At 41.6% G+C, this 17,291-nt stretch overlaps 1 protein-coding gene across 1 annotated transcript; it reads left to right on the top strand.

Moving 5' to 3' along the window:
- LOC109234436 (probable pectate lyase P59) lies at window positions 13,660-16,599 on the top strand. The gene is made up of 5 exons (XM_019400423.1): window positions 13,660-14,006; window positions 14,461-14,714; window positions 14,805-14,954; window positions 15,055-15,566; window positions 16,225-16,599. The coding sequence occupies exons 1-5, from the start codon at window positions 13,807-13,809 to the stop codon at window positions 16,450-16,452; spliced, it is 1,344 nt and encodes a 447-aa protein (XP_019255968.1). The 5' UTR covers window positions 13,660-13,806; the 3' UTR covers window positions 16,453-16,599.

The raw sequence follows: 17,291 nt of genomic DNA, 5'->3' as shown, positions 1-17,291 counted from the left end.
ATGTTAGTTTCATCAAATACAACATGCACACTTTCTTCTACACACAGAGTTCTTTTATTAAATACTTTATATGCTTTGCTATGTGAAGAATATCCCAAGAATACTCCCTCATCACTTCTGGGATCAAACTTACCTAGGGAGTCTTTTCCATTATTGTGCACATAGCACTTGCAACCAAATGCCCTAAGGTGGGATATGTTTGGTTTTCTCCCTTTAAGTAATTCATAGGGAGTTTTCTCAACAAGAGGTCTAGTCATGCATCTATTGATTATGTAACATGCAGTGTTTACAGCCTCTGCCCAGAAGCTGTGGGGTAATTTGCTAGAGAGAAGCATGGTCCTTACCATATCCTCAAGGGTCCTGTTCTTTCTTTCAACTACACCATTTTGCTGAGGAGTTTAGGGGCAGAGAAGTTGTGATCTATACCATTTTCATCACAATATTCAGCAAATTTTACATTTTCAAATTCAGTTCTATGATCAGACCTAATGGATGCAAGTTGATTTCCTAATTGTTTCTGAGTTNGTGAAGATGTCAGCTATTGTTTATCAGTAGCACAAAATTCTATGGAGATTAACCCTTTCTCATAGTTATCTTTTAAGAAGTGGTGTCTAACATCTATGTGCTTGGTCCTTTTATGATGAACATGGTTCTTTGTCATACTTATAGCACTAGTGTTATCACAAAATATTGGAATACACCCCACTTCAATTCCAAAGTCTACCAGCTGTTGTTTGATCCATAGCAATTGAGCACAACAAGAGGCAGCATCAATATATTCAGCCTCAGCACTTTCCAAGCTTAAGACGTGTGCCTCATAGACCCCCCCCCCCCCCCCCCTCCTCTCTTCTCTCTCTTCTCTCTCTCTATATATAGATTTATGGAGTAGATTTCTAATTTATATAAATTGATGTATTCTGATATATTTAAATTATCAATCTGGTAAATAGTAAATAATATTAAATTTTTAATATTATTGATTTGGGTGATTATATTTTGTAAGATTAAATTTTTAATATATATTTTTATGTTATGCTTTATGTTATAATAAATAAAATAAAAATTAAATTCTTTTTTTATAAATATTTAAATTTATTTCTCGCTTTTAAATAATACTACTAATTATAAAACTGAACTTTCTGTCTTTTTTTTTTAATTTAACACTCGAAAGTAATTTTTAGAAAGATTGCCAAACACATATCGCAAAAAACACTTCTCAGGTGTATTGGCCAAATACAACTTGTTATTTTTTAAAACTACTTTTTCGAAATCAGTTATAAGCAAAAAGCAATTATCAAAATACTTTTTTGAATAGAATTCTCATTTACTGCTGGCATCTCAATTATCACATTACTACCGCTTAGGATTATAGGGGTAACACATTTAGTTGTAATTTCTAACACTAGTTTGTTACTTCCTCCGGTCCAAAATAAGTAATTTTTTGGATGTTTTCACACAAATTAAGAAATCCACCTTTTAGCATTAGTTAGCAATGGAATTGACCATATTAACCTTTACTATCTCACATAAACACTCCTAACACATATTCCAACACCATTTACTTCAAGGACAATGTAGGAAAAAAATAATTAATTCATTCTTGAAATCTGAAAAAATTACTTATTTTGGACCACAAGAAAAAGGCCAAAAAATCACTTATTTTAGACCGAAGGGAGTAGCAAAGTTACTAACTTTCACTATTCTTCTGTATGTATGTTCATAAATATATCCATTTTAAAGAGATTGCAACACAGAGAGAGCGCTAGAACATTATTTTTTGGTTTCACTTGGTGTCGGTACTCGCATTGGAATCCGATTATATTCGGATTCGCGCCGCGTAGTGTCCCATTAGGGCTCCCTACTAAGGATTTTTTTATATCCGGGGTTCGAACCTGAGACCTCTGGTTAAGGAAGGAACATTTCTATTCATTGCACCACATCCTTTGATGGTAATAGCGCTAGAACATACTTTGCTCCCCACGAGAAAACAGCATTGGAAGTGACTCTTTTTGGGATATCGTCGACGGAGGACTTATAAAATGATAAAGGGAAAATACATAAGAAAGGTATAGATAACATTTTTGGTTCTTCAACATCTGTAATTATAATAATGGTCTAGACCAAACATGTGGATTTCCCTAGATTCACTAGACCTTTGAAAATGAAAAGAGCGTGTTTTTCAGAAAAAAAAAAAAAACATGATATACATAACACAATGTCAAGTGCTTAGTGGCAATCACATTGTCGAACACCTATTATACAATATATATTAGCTTCAGCCAAGCAATTTTTAACATATTGAAAACAATAATGTACCTTTTCAGATACATATTAGAGAATTAGCCAAGACACTCTTATATTTATGATCCGTTCCCTACATAGAAGTTTTTGTTCGGCCATCTCTTGTTCTAAGTTTGTGTTTACCTTGAAAATGGTAATAACAATTAGATTTGATTTTGTGGTTCTAAAAATACGTGATTTATTTTTATGCTAGTTGTTAGGGAATAGATGCTAAGTGAGAGACTAGGAAATAAGATAAGAGCTTGAAGATAGTATAATAATCAAACCGAATGACTGGAAATCGGGGCCTCAAGCTGGTATATACGGGGCCTCGAGGTCGAGTTGGATGCTTAGCTAAGGGCAGTCGATGAAAGACTAACAATTATGAGAGCTTTGATGGCGGCTCTTTATAATCAATAATGAGCAATAAATGAAGAACAATTCATGAAATGTAATAAATGCAAGTGAGATAATGAATGTAGGCAATATAATCAAATAGAGTATGTTTAAGTTAGAGAGCAGAGAATGTTCTTGTTCTTGTATTGAATGTTGTGTTGTTACATAATGGTGAGGACCCCCTTTATATATGAGGGGAGAATCCCAACATGATACATGTGTAATTATTACAAAAAGTAGCCGGTACAGCCGCCCAACAGTCTGGTACAGGCTGACACTATTTATGTGGGTGTTGTCAGAATGATACTGCTCCGAGGGAACCTCCCGCTTATTCGGGATAACCATCGGTTCGTGTTGCCCCGATATCGGGAACAAAGAACCTTCGAGGACTACGAACCTCGAGCTGTCCCCCGGGCCTTTCAAGGTGAAGCTACATGCTGCCTCGTCGATCGTGAAATTGGTCTTTCCGATCTTAGCTGTATACAGATAGTCCCCGCGTTTCTTAGAGTAAAATGATAAGAAACGGCCTCGAAATCTTGCCCCTTCGGCGCTTTCATCGAGGCAGTAGTTGCGTCATGCCAGGTGATTGATGTAACAAACAGGGCTTCTAAAGGTCGCGTCCATACAACCCTTAAAGCCTTCGAATTAATTACTGCGGTTGGCTGTCCTTTGGTTTGCTCCAATCGCACATGTTAGGCTTCTATAAATAATCTTTCTTCGCCCCTTCCTTTCTACTGCACCATCAATCTCTCAACAGAGTTCTTCTTTCTTCCTACCTCTCTCTCGTGTTCTTTTCTGAAGCGCGATTTTTGTTTCTCCTCTGTAATCCTTTAGCAAAAATGGCGAACACTTCCACCTCTGTCCCTCAGGAAGATGTGCCTTCCTCTTCCATGCATTCATCTAAGGGTAAAGCAACAGTGCCCCCTAGCATTGGAGAATGCGTTCCAGTAGCCTTTGAGACGACCTCTGATTTTAAGGTCGACAAACCTTCTTCGAAGCTGGGACGATTCGAACCTGCGTCCCGATACATCAGTTTAATAAAAGACACCGAAAGGGTAAAAATCGACTGCCACTGGGGGAATGCGGTGTTAGTGGAGGTTCCTTCTCGGGGCGAGGACATAACAACGTACAAAGCTGACTTCCTCAGTGTGTATACTTATCTATTTACCCTTGGCCCAGTGGAGCCATTCATGCCTTCGATAGACCCCGTGATCCTCGACTTCTACAAACGATACCAAGTGACTCTCGACCAAATTCATCCATCATTCTGGCGCATCGTTTACATGACCAGGTATTATGCGAACATGATTAAGGGAATGCCCTTCACCCCTGACCATCTGATCAGAATGTACAGTCCCCGACTCTTTCATGGAGGCCTGATTAAGCTCCACTGTCGGGCCTCGAGGGCCTTCTTTGTTTGTACTGACGAGGTTAGGAACGGGGGGTGGATGAGTCGTTTCGTTCGAGTTAGGACTTCGAATTTGATCCCTGCGGAGAGGATGCCATTCCCCGAAAGGTGGAACATGAAGCGTAAGTAGATATGCTTAATTAAATGTTCTCCTTTCCCCTTTGGGTGCATACCCTTATGAAATGACCTCCTCCGTTGATACAGCTGTCGTAGCGTACCCTAATGCGGTTAGGGGCCTTTCAGGCTAGGTTGTTCAACCGAACTCAATTTTCCCATACGTTGAGAGCGTGTGGCGCGATTTATCCAGGGCTCGATGGGAAGCCAAGGATCACGACGGGTCTTCACTTTTTGCTGTAGTTGAATTTCACAAAAAGCTATTGCTGATTGCGTTCTCATTCCCCGTGCTTATACTTCGCATTTGGGCAGGTCTGGGGGAGGTCTTCTTGATGAGAGAAGCTCCGCTTGGTGAAGCGGGTGCCCCGAAACCCGACGAAGAGAAGAAAAGACGAGGGAGGCCGTCGACTCATCCTCCAAAATCCAAGAAAGCCAGAGTGGAAAAACCTAAGGATAATTCAGCAACCTTAACTCCAGAAGCGTCGGGGAGTCCCCGAGCTGGATGCGAAAAGATAGATGATCCCTTGATAGCACCCGAGGGGGGAGAGGGCCTGACCGTTTTACATAGTGTTGAGTTGGTGGCTTCCGAATCGCAACTTGACTCCGTTGTTGCCCCGCCTCGGGCTGAAGAGGCCTTCGAGGGTGCATCGGGTAATATCTCCGAGCCGATTGACGGCCAAAATTTTCCTCGAGCCGAGGTGTGCTCGGTGGGCAATCACCGAAGCTTTCCAGAAGCAAGAGACGACCCTGATTGATTCAGTCGGGGTTATTGAAGTGAGCGATTCTCCTCCGAAATCGGCTTTTCCTTCGAGAAAGATGCAAGACGCCCCAAATACAGAGTCTCTCGACGTGGGGGCGTACGTTGGTGACAAAAATGTGTTTGAAAAGCCTTTTGCTGTGCTTGAGGAAAAGCCTGAGCCTGACATTTCGCTTATTTTCAGTGAGATCGACAGGCTATGTGAGTGGGTAATCTTTTCGTAAATTCTGCTTGGTGCCCCGATCTTTATCTTGCTAACCTTGTTTCTTTCATGGTTCCAGGGAAAGGTGCTCTATAATCAAACTTTCGCCAAATTTGAAACCGAGCTGACTCGTCACGAGGGCGAACATAAGAAGCTTGCCTCGGAAGCTGATGAGCTCAGGGCTCTTTCTACCAAGAGGGAGGAAGAACTCTGTGGCCTTCGGTATTGTTTGGAGGCGGCGTCCCGAGAAAGGGCTCATTTATTGAACATGTTATATAGCTCCCGTTTGTTTTTTGTCTGCACGTTTAACCAACTTCATTGTTTTAATATCTTCGGGTCAATTTTTGTAGTTTGAGAAAAAAGATGTCCTTATAGGGAAGGAACTCCGATCTAGGGACTCCAAAATTCTCGAACTCAAGCGGCACTTGAGTGAGGTAATCTCTGAGAGAGATACCCTCCGGGGAGAGGTGGTTTCGGTCGGGCATTGCCTTGACGATGCGAGGGCTGAGAGCAGTAAGTATAAGGATCTCCATACTGAGTTGGTTACTCGCTATCCGAGGTCAGGGCCGAAGCCGAGGCGCTCGTGTCTTCGCATAAGGAGGATGCCGTTACTGCAAATGCTCATGCCTAGAAGGTGTCTGAAGAGGCTGAGTTGCGTTTGACCCGAGCAGTGGAGCATGCCCGGTTAGAATCTCGGAGACAGGCGCTCAAGGATATATATGCGGGGGGCATCGATTTAACCGCCGAGATTGAGAGGGTGAAGACCCTGGAAGAGGAAGCTGCGGCCTTGCTTTCTTCTGAAAACGAGTCGAGCAGTGACTCGGGAGATGATGAAGGTGGAGGCGAAGTCCCTGAAGGGTAGGAGGCTGTTGAAAACCCGGAGGTTATGGACGGTGCTGTTGAAAGCACGCCTTCCGAGGGGGGCATCGAAGGCGTAGCTCCGGTGATAGATTAGGTTTTTATTTGCTTTCCGCCCTCGTAAAGGCTCCAGATGTAGGCCTTGTAAATGTATTCTTGTGAATCTTTCTATATATATGTAGAACTCTTTTCCTTTTTCCGTTTTTTCCTTTGAATAATTTGTGGGGCTTGTTCGGCAACTGATCCGTAATTGTGTGTCTCAAGTTCAAGCCCTTAGGTTCCTGCTACCGCTGAGCGGTCCGCAATGGTCAAAAGTTGATTGTTTGGGGCTTAGTCCCCGAGCCATGCTTCTACTTGAGTTTACCGGCCCTTAGGTTTTCCTGAGTTTATCGACCTGTAGGTCTATCGCGTCAGCCCTGAGGCTATTTGTGCGGGTTTTTAAATCCTCACGCGCTGGGTCGGTACGACCTTTGATATAAGCAGGCACTTGGGCTCTTGCGCTTTTTTCCTTTAGGAACTTTTTAGTTAACTGTTTCGGGCTCAGTCTTCGAGTCGGGCTTCGACTCAAGCTCATTGACCCTTAAGTTTTTGATTTTTAAGCTGGCTCTTAGGCTCTTACACGTTGAGTCGGTACGACCTTTTAATGTAAGGTGGCGTCTAAGCTCTTACGCGTTGGGTCGGTACGACCTTTTAATGTAAGCTGGCGTCTAGGCTCTTACGCGTTGGGTCGGTACGACCTTTTAATGTAGGCTTTATTTTTCCCTCGTTAAAGACTTTTGAAATTTTGCGTTCGCCCGACTCTTCGATGGTTCGATAAGAACCTCGATTGTGAGCCGTTGTGTAGCGATAAACGAGCACCTCGGGAGGTTTCGCTTGGTGGTGAGTGTTTTGAAGCATATAGTTTGGAGCTGACATGGTCGAAGCTCTTTTTCTCATGCTGAGGGTAGCCTGTTTAACCGATTCTTTTCGAAGTATTTTTGAAGTAATTGAAGGCCTGTGATTTTATAGCGACGGTCGGGCGTCCCCGATTCGCGTTAGTTTGGCCGGAGTCTTATGACCGTGGTCATTTATGTTTGGCCGTAGCCTTTTAGTCCCCGAGTTAAGTAGTTTTGGCGTCTATATCGAGGGTATGCCTTTTTAGGGGTCTTACAAGTTCGAATATATAGCCTAAACTTTAAGATCGGGATAATGCCTTTTTGTTAGGTCTTATAACTTTTTACATGCCTTACTTGAGGTCTTACAGTTTTGGTTACTTGGTACAAGTATAGTTCATGCCTTGCTCTAGGTCTTACAGATTTGGTTACTTGGTACATGTATAGTTCATGCCCTGCTCGAGGTCTTACAGATTTTGGTATTGCCTTGTAAAGGTCTTACGAGCTCGAGGTTGCCCACATGGGGTCTTATAGCCTCGGGTTTTTGATAAGTTGATGGGGTGACAGTCAGCGACAGTCCCCGAGATATTGAAAGTTTCTTGGCTCTGAGCCGTTCCTTGTAAACTTGGTATTGCCTCATTGACGGCTTACGAGTTTGAAGCTTTCGACCCAGAGGTCATACGGCTTCGAGTTTTTGACGCCAGTCCCTGAGTGCTCGGGACATTTTTGGCTCTGGAGCCATTTTTTGTAAAGAATAGCAGACTTCTTTGAAGTGTAAAGTGCTTTGACGGAGGGAAGAGTATTCTTTGATTACTTGGTACAAGTATACATGTTTTCGCTGTCAAGGGCTCAGCTATTCTATACGGACATGGTTCATTTGACCGTTTGACCCGGTACGTCGTTTTCCTATCGAGACCCTTTTTGGCACATCTTGATTTCTCCGAGGGGGTAGCCTTCGCCCTCAGTATTCGAGGTTGATTGAAGAGAAGCCTTTAATACTTGTTGAGTTTTCCTTAGGTAGCATATAGATGTTTCCTCATTAAAAACCTTGCCGGTAAACCCTCATTGGGATGAAACCCGATCGAAGGAAAAGAGTGCAACACATGCTTTTGAAACCTAAGGCCTTCAAGCTTCAGCAGTAATAGCGTTTGAGCATTGATACGTTCCAATTTCTTGGAAGTTGTTCGCCTTCCATGGTGTCGAGTTTGTAGGATCCTTTGCCGACTACTCCGAGGACGCGGTACAGTCCTTCCCAGTTCTAGCCTAGCTTTCCTTCATTAGGATTTCGAGTGTTCAGGGTGACTTTTCTTAGGACTAAGTCCCTGACTCCAAAATGTTGGAGATTTGTTCTCCTGTTATAGTATCTTTCGATCCTCTATTTTTGTGCGGCCATTCGGACCAGCGAGGCTTCTCGCTTTTCATCCAATAGTTCGAGAGCAAGAGTCATGGCCTCATTATTCGAGCTCTCGGTGGTGTGTCAGAATCTGGCGGTTAGTTCTCCGACCTCGACCGGTATCAAAGCCTCGGCGCCATATACCAGAGAGAAAGGCGTTTCCCCCGTGCTTAATTTTGGAGTTGTTCGATATGCCTAGAGCACTTCGGATAATATTTCTCTCCATCTTCCCTTTGCACTTTCCAACTTCTTTTTTAAGTTTTGATTGATGGTTTTGTTCGTGGACTCGGCTTGGCCGTTTGCACACGGGTTGTAGGGCGTCGACAGGATTCTTTTGATCTTGTGGTCCTCGAGGAACTGAGTCACTTTACTTCCGATGAATTGCTTCCCGTTATCACATGTTATCTCGGAAGGAATTCCGAATCGGCACATGATGTGGTCCTAGATGAAATTAATGACTTCTTTTTCTCTTATCTTTTCGAAGGCCTGTGCTTCCACCCATTTTGAGTAGTAGTCAATCATAAATAAAATAAATCTAGCTTTACATGGTGCCGTTGGTAGAGGTCCGACGATGTCCATCCCCCATTTCATGAACGACCATGGTGACAAGACTAAATGTAGTTGTTCACTGGGTTGGTGAATCATTTGGGCAAATTTCTGGCATTTGTCGCACTTGCGGACGAATTCTTTGGTGTCCTTCTCCATGCTGTCCCAATAGTAGCCTGCTCTAATTATTTTTTGAACTAAGGAGTCGGCACCAGAGTGGTTTCCGCAGGTGCCCTCGTAGATTTCTCGGAGCACATAATCTGTGTCTCCCGACCCCAAACATACTGCTAGGGGCCCACTAAAAGTTCTTTTGTATAGAATTCTGTTTTCGTCGAGCGACAACCAGGCCGCTTTGGTTCGTAGGGCCCTCGACTCTTTTGGGTCCATGGGTAGCTTCCCACTTTCCAAATAATCGATATATTTATTTCTCCAATCCCATGTCAGGCTAGTGGAGTTGATCTCGGCATGACCTTCTTCGATCATTGATTTGGATAGTTGAACAACGATCCCAGGTTTGTGAGGGCAACGACTTCGCTATTCTCCTCTCTAGGTATGTGGAACAGGTTCCATTCTTTGAAGCGGTGCAATGTGACTTGAATTTTGTCTAAGTATCTCTGCATCCTGTCTTCTCGAACCCGGAAGCTCCCATTTACCTGATTTACCACCAGGAGGGAGTCACATTTTGCTTCGATGATCTCAGTTCCTAGGCCTTTGGCCAATTCCAGACCTGCAATCATAGCGTCAAACTCGGCCTCATTGTTAGTTAACCTTGCAGTTTTTATATATTGTCTAATCATGCCGCCCGTAGGTGGCCTCAGAACTATGCCGAGCCCGGACCCTCTCACGTTCGAGGCGCCGTCAGTGAACAGGGTACATATCCCGGAAGACGTGCCGTTTTTAGCAAAAGCTCTTTGTCTACCTCAGGTACGAGGGAGGGAGTGAAGTCGGCTACGAAGTCTGCCAAAATTTGAGACTTGATAGTCGTTCGGGGCTGATACTCGATATCATATCCCCCGAGTTAGATGGCCCATTTGGCCAGTCGTCCCGATAATTCGGGCTTATGCAGTATGCTTCAAAAGGGATACGTTGTTAAAACGCAAATATGATGCCATTGGAAGTAAGGTTTCAATTTTCGAGACGCACTTATTAGTGCAAGAGCTAATTTTTCCAGGTGCGGACACCTGGTTTCGGCATCGCCCAGGGTCCGACTTACATAATAAACAGGGAATTGCGTACCTTGTTCTTCTCGAACCAGCACACCACTTACCGCTATCTCGGATATGGCCAGGTATAAATATAGTGTCTCATCCTCTTTCGGGGTGTGGAGTAAAGGCGGGCTCGTTAAATATCGCTTTAACTCTTCTAAGGCGCGTTGGCATTCCAGAGTCCATTCAAAGTTGTTTTTCTTTTTGAGTAAGGAGAAGAAATGGTGACTCCTGTCCGACGACCTTGATATGAATCGGGCCAATGCTGCTATCCGCCCGATCAGTCGTTGCACGACCTTTACGTTGTTTACCTCGTAATTTCTTCGATGGCTTTGATTTTGTCGGGGTTGATCTCGATTCCCCTGTTCGATACCATAAAACCTAAGAATTTGCCTGAACCTACCCGAAGGCGCACTTCTCGGGATTGAGTTTCATTTTGTAGCTTCTGAGGATGTTGAATATTTCCTGCAAATGAATGGTCCTCTGCGCACAAGGACTTAACTAGCATGTCATCAATATAAACTTCCATGGATTTGCCTATTTGATGTCCGAACATCTTATTAACTAGGCGTTGGTACGTGGCCCCTGCGTTTTTCAGCCCGAAGGGCATTACATTATAACAATACGTACCGTACTTTGTGATGAACGAAGTCTTTTCTCTATCCTCGGGGTTCATCTGAATTTGATTATACCCTGAATAGGCATCGAGAAAAGTGAGCGTTTCATGGCTGGCCATGGCATCGATCAAACGGTCGATGTTGGGCAACGGGAATGAATCCTTAGGGCACACCTTATTTAGATCTTTATAATCTACGCACATTCTTAGATTATTCCCCCTTTTGGGAACTGCCACCACATTGGTCAGCCATTCGGGATATTTTACTTCCCTAATAGATCCTATCTTGAGGAGCTTCGTTACCTCGTCTTTGATGAATGCATGTTTTATCTCGGACTGGGGTCTCCTTTTTTGCTTCACCGGTTTGAACCTGGGGTCGACGCTTAGTTGATGGGTGGTTATTTTCGGCGGGATCCCTGTCATATCTAAATGGGACAAAGCAAAGCAATCGATGTTGTTAATAAGAAATTGAATAAGTTTTTTCCTGAGTTCGGGGGTCAATCCCGTTCCTAGGTATACCTTCCGATCTGGGAGATGTTCGATCAAAATGGCTTGCTCCAGTTCTTTGATAGTTGACTTCGTTGCATCCGATTCTTCGGGGGCAACGAAGGTTCTGGGAGCGAGGAAATCTTCTTCATTGTCCTCGGGGGTTTGTTTGCTTTCCAACTCTTCTGAGGTGGAGTGTACAGAATTTGATATCTCCTCATGGACCGCGAACATTTCCTTCGCCGCATGTTGCTCTCCATACACTGTCTTTATTCCGTCCTTCGTTGGAAACTTCATCATCTGATGTAGGGTCGACGGTACTGCCCTCATGTTATGTATCCATGGCCTACCAAGCAAGGCGTTGTACCTCGTGTCACCTTCAATGACATGGAATCTGGTATCTTGAACTGCATCGGATATGTTGACCGGGAGGGTGATCTCTCCCTTTGTTGCTTCGCGGGCCATATTGAAGCCGTTGAGGACTCGGGAGGTAGGTATGACCTGATCGAGCAATTCGAGCTGTTCTACCACCATTGACCTGATTACGTTGGCCGAGCTACCTGGATCCACGAGTACACGTTTAATTTGGATGTTATTTAAGAGAAACGAGATTACCAGCGCATCGTTGTGTGGATGAGACAGGGTCTCAAAATCCTCTTCGCTAAACGTGAGGACGTCCTCTGATATGCGGCCCCAGATTTGTCCTTCCGTTACCACGGAAACCTTTATCCGTTTAACCATGGGCCCCTGGGGAATGTCGGTCCCCCCAATGATCATATGAATGATGTGCTGCGGTTTTTCCACTTCGTTTCCCCTGTTTGCCTCTCTTTCTTCCCGGGTGAGGTTTTTCCGAGGTTCTTGTTGATTTTCTTGGCGTGTATTCCTGTTGATGTGGGAGTTTATGTCGACGTGTTGAGCGTTGCGCGAGACCACGTCCACGGGAATTGGTTCTGGTGCATTCTCAGGGTTTCGTGGTGGTACACCAATACCTGGAACAACTACACCATTCTCTCCATGGTCCTCAAGACCGTTGTTTTCATGTGCGTTCACTGAGTTAGACATTTTGACCTGAAATCAAAGATTCTTGGACAAGAAAGGTGTGAAAGATAACTTGCGTTATGTAGTAAACCAGCAAGAAAACAATCACTATTATTTTTAGCCCCACAGTGGGCGCCAAACTGTTTGCTAATGGTAATAACAATTGGATTTGATTTTATGGTTCTAAAAATACGTGATTTATTTTTATGCTAGTTGTTAGGCAATAGATGCTAAGTGAGAGACTAGGAAATAAGATAAGAGCTTGAAGATAGTATAATAATCAAACCGAATGACTAGAAATCGGGGCCTCAAGCTGGCATATACGGGGCCTCGAGGTCGAGTTGGATGCTTAGCTAAGGGCAGTCGATGAAGGACTAACAATTATGAGAGCTTTGATGGCGGCTCTTATGATCAATAATGAGCAATAAATGAAGAACAATTAATGAAATGTAATAAATGCAAGTGAGATAATGAATGCAGGCAATAGAATCAAATAGAGAGTATGTTTAAGTTAGAGAGCAGAGAATGTTCTTGTTCTTGTATTGAATGTTGTGTTGTTACATAATGGTGAGGACCCCCTTTATACATGAGGGGAGAATCACAACATGATACATGTGTAATTATTACAAAAAGTAGCTGGTACAGCCGCCCAACAGTCTGATACAGGCTGACACTATTTATGTGGGCGTTGTTAGAAGGATACTGCTCCTAGGGAACCTCCCGCTTATTCGGGATAACCATCAGTTCGTGCTGGCCCGATATTGGGCACAAAGAACCTTCGAGGACTACGAACCTCGAGCTATCCCCCGGGCCTTTCAAGGTGAAGCTACAGGCTGCCTCGTCGATCGTGAAATTGGTCTTTCCGATCTTAGCCGTATACAGTTTCATTGTTCTATAGAGGTGTTAAATCTAATCCATGAATTTAGGCATATGTCCTTCATGTTTAATTTTGAATAGAATTTAAATACTTGAAAATTATATAAGAAGTAATGTATATGTCAAAACAGTTAACAAACTGCTCCACCCTTAATCAGAGGTCTCGGGTTCGAGCCCTGGGTATGAAAAAATCCTTGGTAGGGAGCGCTTCCCCCGAAATCACCGCGCGATTCAGATATAGTCGGGCTCCAATGCGGGTACCGTGAAAAACAAGAAAAAAGATACTTGAGAAATGGTCAAAGGAAGTTTTTTAATTTGACTTTATAAGTAGTAATAGTGTCGCATAAAATTAAATATTTAATCCTTCAATCACACTCTTGCACAATATTACTAGTAAATATTGTAATTTCAAACGTTGGCTGACTGTCATCGCCTTATCAGCATCTTTGGACCAGAGGTAACCAAGGAAAACTGAAAAATGAACTAGTGTTTGTGGTTCAATTCAGTAAATAATGGATGTGAGCATTTTGCGATAATTCTGTGTCCAATGTCCCGAGAAGTCTTCCTATTTAAGCAATATTTTACCAGAATCCAAAAGAAAATTTTATCTTTTCTCTGTTAATACAGAGAGGCATAACTGAGATTAAAAAAAAAGGTTGTGGTTGGTCAAGCTAGGGTCTGAACCTCCACTTAGCCAACGGTTCGACCCCGACCGGCCACCATTAACACAACAAAAAGCAAAAAACTATAACAATAAAAATGAAAGGACCTACGATTATGCATTCGTTCTTCGTTTTATTTTTCACATTTGCTGCAATAATTCCAAGTTTCAAGGCTCATATTGGAGAGTTCGACGAAGTGTGGAGGAGGAGAGCCGAGGAAGCCAGAAAGGTCGCTCTCCAAACTTATGAGAGCGAACCTGAAAATGTCACATTAGCATTTAACAAACAAGTCCGTGAGTATGTCAAGTTCCTCTTTCTCTCTGAAATAATTGTCTATGTAATATTTAATTTGGAGTTACTCCATATTCTATAGTGTATATATAGCATCACCTTCTATATTTAAATTTTTTATAACTTTAACATTCCATTTGACACTTAATTATGGCTGTGCATACTTCTATAGTCATATAAATATTATGTTATATTTAAGATTTGAATTCTATCGGTACTTTTTGTATGTGACAAATTTTTTTTCCCTTAAACTTTGCACACAAGTCTTATAAAAGTTCAAGAATGTGGATTTGATGACACCAATTCAGGCTTTAATATGGAAAATTGAACCATTATTAATCAAGTTAATCTTGGGTGTTTATGGTTCAACTTTCATGCAACCACTCCTGAAGTTTTCTCTCATGTTTAAGCAAAAGATAGATCCTTATATATGCTGCTAAGATTTGTCCTGTTCATGCAGTGCTATGAAGGAATTAAGTGAAGTAATACCACAGAATGACACAAGAAGGGAGCTAGGTACCAAAAAATACACGGGCCCTTGTATGGTCACAAATCCAATTGATAAGTGCTGGAGATGTGACCCTAATTGGGCAGACAACAGGAAAAAGCTAGCAGATTGTGCAATGGGCTTTGGATCCAAGGCCACTGGCGGAAAGGCCGGTAGGTTCTATGTCGTCAGTGATTCTTCAGATGATTATACCGACCCAAAACCAGGTATTATATTGTCTGATAATCTTATTTAATAGTTTAAACTATTAGAGAAAATACACTTTTATGTAATTGATTATGTCTGCAATACAATAGGAACCCTACGTCATGCTGTTATTCAAAAGGAGCCATTGTGGATCATATTTGACAGAGGAATGACCATTAGGCTACACCAGGAGTTGATCATGCAGAGTGATAAAACTATTGATGCTCGTGGAGCTAACGTTCACATTGCTGGTGGCGCTGGTATATATTATACTTGATTGTGGATTATCACATTTGAAGTTTAAAATGTTTGAAAGAGTACACTTTTTATTACCTATATATTCATGTTATATCTCGACAGGTATCATGATCCAGTATATAAAAAACGTGATTATACATGGCCTACACATTCATGACATTGTCCAAGGAAATGGTGGCATGGTTAGAGATGCAGTGGACCATATTGGACTACGAACAATGAGTGATGGAGATGGCATTTCCATATTTGGTGCGTCTAATATTTGGATTGATCATGTGTCAATGTGGAATTGCTATGATGGAATTATTGATGCTGTTGAAGGATCCACCGGTATCACCATATCAAATGGCCATTTCACAGATCATAATGAGGTGATGTTGTTTGGTGCGAGTGATAGTTCTTCAATAGATCAACAAATGCAAATTACACTAGCATTCAATCATTTTGGAAAGAGATTGGTGCAGAGAATGCCGAGGTGCAGATGGGGATACATCCATGTTGTTAATAATGACTATACTCACTGGAATATGTATGCTATTGGTGGTAGTAAAAATCCTACCATTATTAGCCAGGGTAATCGTTTCATTGCTCCTCCTGACATCTTCAAGAAACAGGTAATTTATCTCCTTTATTTTGTTTGTTTATTTGTGCATTTTCAAAATTTTGATTCTTTACGAGTAGAGGCGGATTTAAGATTCTTATAATATCGTTGCACCACTAAAGAAAATAGGAAAAAAATAAAGTATTAATTAAGTGAGAACTTATCTCTACTCCTCTAGGTATAACGAATAAAGTATTCAACAGAGCACACCATTCAACTTTTTTTGGATCATGGGTGCCATCAAATAATATTAGATCAATTCTATAAAATATGTACATAAAATACCTAGTTTGGCGAAGAGACTACGGGTTCACATGCCCCATATATGGAATGTAAATTCGTCCTCGTTTAAGAGTTACAACCAAGGAGTGTGGTGGAATTATTGGGAATCCTCCACTCTCAAACAGAGATCTTGAATTCGAATACAAATTATGAAGAACCCCTGGTGAAGCGCTTTATTTTGAGGCCATTATTTGAATTCTGTTCAGGTTAGCCCATTGCGCAAACAGTGACAAAATTTAAAAAGTTGTCATGCAATGCAAATTATCTCATTATCCCATCTTAGAGGTTCTATATGTTACGAATTTTTAATATTTAAATAAGCAGAAAAAAAAAAAGAGAACACAAACTTTCTTTTTATTCCACTAATTATTATGAATGTGCAAAAACAGATAACAAAGAGGGAGTACTCTCCAGAATCAGTGTGGATGCAGTGGACATGGAGATCAGAGGGAGATTTATACATGAATGGGGCATATTTTGTACAATCTGGTGATCCTGATTGGTCAAAGAAACATCAACATCTTTACGATGGAATATCGGCAGCCCCAGCAGATCAAGTTACTTGGATTACAAGGTTTGCAGGGGCACTTGGTTGCAAGGTAGGACAGGCTTGTTAGAAACTGCCAGGAATTCAATAATATTATAACCACCACCGGATACTATACAGTATATTTTTGTACATAATCGAGACCCTCTCAATTTTGAGTATTTCTAGTTTTGTAATCATTGTTTCGATTATGGAAAAGAAATTCTTTTTTGATTAATTCAATAGTGCCTCAGTAGTTGTCCGTAGCTTAGTCGTTTATGGCATCGTCCATCTACTGACTTGTCCCCAATGCTTAAAATGCATTTTCACTTTTAATTGTCAATTTTAACAAATCAAAATTATATTTCCTTTTTCCTGTTTTACTCTTATCATTAACTACTAATTTATCAAATTATTTCCCAAGACTTCTTAAAATGCTAGTATTATTATGGATATGTACTTCATTTATCATTTCTTAAGGGCGTTTCAAGTTTATTATGGACAAATAGAAATGAAGGGAGGGAGTAATTTATTACTAAGGCTAACTTTTACCTTGAATGAGATTAGAGAAAATTCGAATATTATTTTGACTTAAGAAAAAAAATGTTGATTGAACACTGAAACTGTAATGATTTTTTCTCTTTTACCTGGTGTATGTGTGCGAAGCATAAAAAGGAAATCCCGAACATTATTCAAAACCACAAGATCACGGTGTTCATGAGAGAAATTCACCTAATTTTCATTTGTGTACTTAAGATTCAAACTGATTTCTATGTTTTTCATTTCAATTTCATTAACCGCTAAATACGTACTATCTTTTAATACCCTTCGTCTGGCCAATTTCTGTTGACCAGTAGCTGTGTAACAAGCCGATGGTTAACTATAGTTAAGCCTAATTATCATGTTAACTAGAGTTAGTTGGATAGTTAG

The sequence above is a fragment of the Nicotiana attenuata genome, chromosome 11 (genome assembly GCF_001879085.1).
Source record: "Nicotiana attenuata strain UT chromosome 11, NIATTr2, whole genome shotgun sequence".
NCBI lineage: Eukaryota > Viridiplantae > Streptophyta > Magnoliopsida > Solanales > Solanaceae > Nicotiana > Nicotiana attenuata.
This window is presented reverse-complemented; position numbering and strand designations above follow the sequence as displayed.